The sequence below is a fragment of the Rhinoraja longicauda genome, unplaced genomic scaffold, assembly GCF_053455715.1.
Source record: "Rhinoraja longicauda isolate Sanriku21f unplaced genomic scaffold, sRhiLon1.1 Scf002393, whole genome shotgun sequence".
NCBI classification, from domain to species: domain Eukaryota; kingdom Metazoa; phylum Chordata; class Chondrichthyes; order Rajiformes; family Arhynchobatidae; genus Rhinoraja; species Rhinoraja longicauda.
In genome coordinates this window covers 1-5023 of record NW_027603606.1, presented here as the reverse complement: position 1 = coordinate 5023, position 5023 = coordinate 1, and the positions used below count along the sequence as shown (strand labels likewise).

The following is a 5023-nucleotide window of genomic DNA, read 5'->3' as shown; positions in this document are numbered from 1 at the left end:
AGATACAGCATGGAAACAGGCCCTTCGGCCCACCGGGTCTGTGCCAACCAGCGATCTCCGCACTCTAACACGATCCAACACACACTTGGGACAATTTATAGTTACACGAAGCCAGTTGGCCTTCAAACCTGTATGTCTTTGGAGTGTGAGAGGAAACCGGAGCACTCTGAGAAAACCTGGTCACAGGGAGAACGTACGTACTCCGTACAGTCAAACACCCGTAGTCAGGATCGAACCCGGGTCTCTGGCACAGTAAGTAACATTCAGCAGATTTATCGAGATATGGGCTGCTCTGAGACAGCAGTGGATGTCAAAGTTGGCTGTATGACCACAGATTTTGCTATGCAGAATGTCCTTATTCAGATGGGGCTTCATGTTATTTCTTTGAATGGAATGATTATAAAGCAAGCAAGGAACTACATTCTGCGCTGTCATGCACGTTTCAAGACCACAACTAATATGAATAAGAAATTCTGCCCAAACTGTGGTAACAAGACGCTAAAAAAGGTCGCAGTCACTGTGAACGAGGATGGCAGTCTTCTCTTCCACTTGTCAAAAAAAACCAAAGTGCTAAATCCACGAGGTCTACGGCACCCTCTGCCATTACCACACGGTGGGAAACATGCCAGTAATCCGCACTTGAGTGAGGACCAGAACTTCCCTCAGCAACGACTATCCAAGAAAGCGAGGCAGAAGACAAATGTCTTTGACCCAGATTACATAGCTGGGGTGTCCCCATTTGTGGAGAATGATATCTACAGCAGAGCTGCGAACTTAAACATTCGGGACGGCAGATTAGGAGGTGGGAGGAGGAGGTTGAACCCAAATGCTGCATCAAAAAAATTCACTAAGAAATAAATGTTTTTCTTCCCAGCTGTGCCATCCCAATTTTCAATATCTTACTAGAGTTTTGATTAAACATTTCAACTATATGAAAATATTCCAAAGACGTACAGGTATGTAGGTTAATTGACTGGGTAAATGTAAAAATTGTCCCTAGTGTGTGTAGGATAGTGTTAATGTGCGGGGATCACTGTGCGGTGCGGACTTGGTGGGCCGAAAAGGCCTGTTTCCGCGCTGTATCTGAAATATGAAAATATGAAACTCTACCACTGCGCCACCGTGCCTCCCAAAACTTCATCTGATTCTGAATCATGTAACAAACAATAGGTTGTGACGTACAGTTGACGGAATTGTCCAGATCATGACGCGTGCAAGGCCGTGAAACATCGTGAAGCAGGTAGTGGCAACATTAGCCAATGTAGAGTTACACTGAGGATGGGGAAGAGAAGGTGGACGGGCGAGGAGAAGGACGACAGTTCACAAGTTGCCCGGCCTAGGGACGGTGACGGCTGGAGGCCCTGCAGCAGCCTGGGGCTCGCCTGGATCACTCATCATGACCGGAGAGTGGACTGCACTCTGAACATGGCACCAAAACATGGCACCTCTTGCATGTGGGATCAGTAGACTATTTCAGTACAATTTGCTAAATGGGGATGTTGTAGCGACCATAGGGATTGGTCCTGAGAGTCGAATCCTCGGATTGGCCAGCAAGGTCACATGGTGGTGCGACCATAGGGATTGGTCCTGAGAGTTGAACCCGCTGATTGGCCAGCAAGGTCACATAGTGGTTTTGGGCGCCCAAAACTAGTCAGTGGGAAGAGAACTTCGATGTGAACAGTTTGAGTTAATGGTTGTCTGTAATCTCGTTTGTTATCCTTTGTAATTGAATATTGCTGCCGCAATAAACTTCTTTAACAAAGTACAAGCCTCCAGACTCGCCATAATGTGCTTATTTATTATGTATTATGTTTAATATAAAATATTATACAATTATATCATCTGGTTGAGCTGCTGTCTCACAGCGCCAGTGACCCGGGTTCGATCCTAACCATGGGTGCTGGCTGCGTGGAGTATGTACGTTCTCCCTGTGACCGCGTGGGTTTACCCCGAGTGCTCTGGTTTCCTCCCACATCCCAAAGACGTACGGGTTTGTAGGTTAATTGCCCTCTGTAAATTTCCCCCTTTTGCGTGAAAGTGGGATAACATAGAACGAGTGTGAACGAGGAACGAGGAATGGTCGGCGTGGACTCGGTGGACTGAAGGGCCAGTTTCCGTGATGTTAGACAATGGACAATAGGTGCAGGAAGAGGCCATTCGGCCCTTCGAGCCAGCACCGCCATTCAATGTGATCATGGCTGATCATTCTCAATCAGTACCCCGTTCCTGCCTTCTCCCCATACCCCCTGACTCCGCTATCCTTAAGAGCTCTATCTAGCTCTCTCTTGAATGCAGTCAGAGAATTGGCCTCCACTACCTTCTGAGGCAGAGAATTCCACAGGTTCACAACTCTCTGACCGAAAAAGTTTTTCCTCATCTCAGTTCTAAATGGTCTACCCCTTATTCTTAAACTGTGGGCCTGTAAAGTAAAAGCAAAACAAGAAAGTTAGTAATAAATCCCACAAAAGACTAACAAATGAACTGCCAGGAACATGCAATAAATCTGAGTTGTCCACCACTGTTGAAAGAAAATAATAAATAAAAAAAGATGTTGAAGGCAAATTCATTTACAAAATTCAAGCGTTGTTTGGATGTGGAGTTGGATCGGAGAGGGACAGAGGAATGTACGCCTGAGACCAGCAAATGGGATGGGCAACATGGATTATTCCCTTTCTCCTGTGTCACAGTCTGTCCTGTTCACTCACCTGCCAGCCACGCCCACCACGTTAAGCCAACTCCCCTCACCTGTTCACTCACCTGCTCCAGATCACCAATCAAGCCAGCATATAAACCCTTCCTGCACACACACACACACACACACACACTCTTTGCCAGATTGTTCTTAGCCCTCATGCAAGACTCTCCACAATTCTCTCTTGGACTGATTTCCCCGTTGCCGACCCTGCCTGCTCCCGACCTTCATGCCTCGATGTAGCCCTGGTGAACCCCTCAGTCTTCTGTCCCCGACCACGAGCAGGTAGAAATAAAGCTCATTCTAAAACTACTTCCTTGGTTCCGTGTGCTGCATTTGGGTCTACCTGCGCTCCGTTACACTCCGGTATCTGCACACTTTGTCGTACATGGCTGAGATGGGCAGAAGGCTCTGTTTCTGTGCTGTAGGTCTGAGATTCTATGAGGCAGTGCAGATTTTAGTACCGAGCTAGATGTACACTGGAAGTATAGACACCTTTGTTTATCACACCTTTGTTTGGTGGAGTTCACACTTTAGTTTAGTTTACTTTAGTTTAGTATATTATCACCTGTACCGAGGTACTGTGAAAAGCATTTGTTGCGTGCTAACTAGTCGGTGGAAAGACTATGCATGATTACAATCGAGTCGTCCACAGTGTACAGATACAGGATAAAAGGAATAACTTTTAGTGTAATATAAAGTCCAGCAAAGTCCGATAAACATAGTTCAAGGTTCTCCATTGGAGTAGACGGTAGGTCAGGACCACTCTCTAGTTCACAGTTTTTATCTTAATGATATGAGTGGTGGATTGGGTGATGAGGGTGGTGAATCTGTGGAATTCTTTGCCACAGAAGGCTGTGGAGGCCAGGTCAGTGGATATTTTTAAGGCAGAGATTGACAGATACTTGATTAGTAAGGGTGTCAGGGGTCATGGGGAGAAGTCAGTGGAATGGGGTTGGGAGAGAGAGTTAGATCAGCCATGATTGAATGGCGGAGTAGACTTGATGGGCTGAATGGCCTAATTCTGCTCCTATAACATGAGCATTTTGAATAATTAAATATAATGGAGGAAAAAAAAGGATTTTGTCCTATCCATTTTATTAAGATGACAGAGTCACGTTGAGAGCATGTGTGCGAATGATTACTGTGGGTATTATAAAGAGGAAATCCTTGCCTGAGGTGAATAGTGCAAACTCTGGAAAAGATCTCAGCTTGTGCCACACTCTTGTCCTCCGCTGCAGTTTAATGGGACCCGCCATGATACGAGAAGTCAGGATATTACCACAGCTGCCGAATTTATTAGAAAATTACACAATTAAATTCTGTCGTTTGTTGACACTGCTCAAGTGGTCTAACAAGTGGTTTATTGAATCCAATTCCGTTTAGCACCAGAGTGCTTGTTATTTTTCTGCTTTGAACACTGTCGGCTGTATGGCTGACTGATGATCTACAGTCAGTCTGAAAAAGGGTCTCGACCCGAAACGTCACCCATTCCTTTTTCTCCAGAGATGCTGCCTGTCCCGCTGAATTACTCCAGCACTTTGTGTCTGTCTTCGGTATAAACCAGCCAAGCATCTGCAGTTCCTTCCGACACATGAAATAATTTGCCGGGCAGAAATCTGGTGTGGGGCAGTAACTGAGAGCCCGTTGTAAAAATGAGGCCAATGTACGAAGGTAACTCTAATACATAATGCCCCACACCAGACCTCTAGATCAACAACTCAGATATGATGCATCGTAATGAGGTGATGACCAATAGCTCTCGTTCATACATTTGATGGAGTAGTTTGTATTTCAAGAGGGAGATCAAAATCCCTTATCACTAAGGAAGGGCTATGTGGATGGAGAGAGGTTATTGTTGGGATAGAGAGCTTTTCTTTCTTGTGTACACAGAGTGACACTACACTGACTATCTGTGGCATCCTGCGAGCCGTGAGGAAACATCCACATCTCAGTTCCAGTATAAGGCTCTGTCTTTAGTAAGACTGGTGCATCTTCATTACTGCCCCAAAATGGAAGCAAAGGCATTAAAACTATCACTTCCAGTTAAAAAAATAATGGCTAAAACAATTTTGATGCCCAGCAGAAGATTATATCTGGCTGGTGTATAATCTTATAGCAAGACAGCAAATATTCTTCAGTTCCCTTTGGCCAGGCCACATTTGGAGTATTGCGTGCAGTTCTGGTCACCCCAGTACAGGAAGGATATGGAGGCATTGGAGAGGGTGCAGAGGTTTACCAGAATGATGCCTGGTTTGGAGGGTTTCAGCTACGGGAGTTGGACAGGCTAGGATTGTTATCTCTGGAAAGCCAGGGGTTTCAGGGAGACCT

General features: G+C 45.6%; 1 protein-coding gene across 1 annotated transcript; it reads left to right on the top strand.

The window, feature by feature from the left end:
- Positions 1–278: 278 nt before the first annotated feature.
- Positions 279–858, top strand: LOC144591851 (RNA-binding protein NOB1-like). The gene has a single exon (XM_078395861.1). The coding sequence runs from the start codon at positions 283–285 to the stop codon at positions 856–858; it is 576 nt and encodes a 191-aa protein (XP_078251987.1). The 5' UTR covers positions 279–282.
- Positions 859–5023: the final 4165 nt, after the last annotated feature.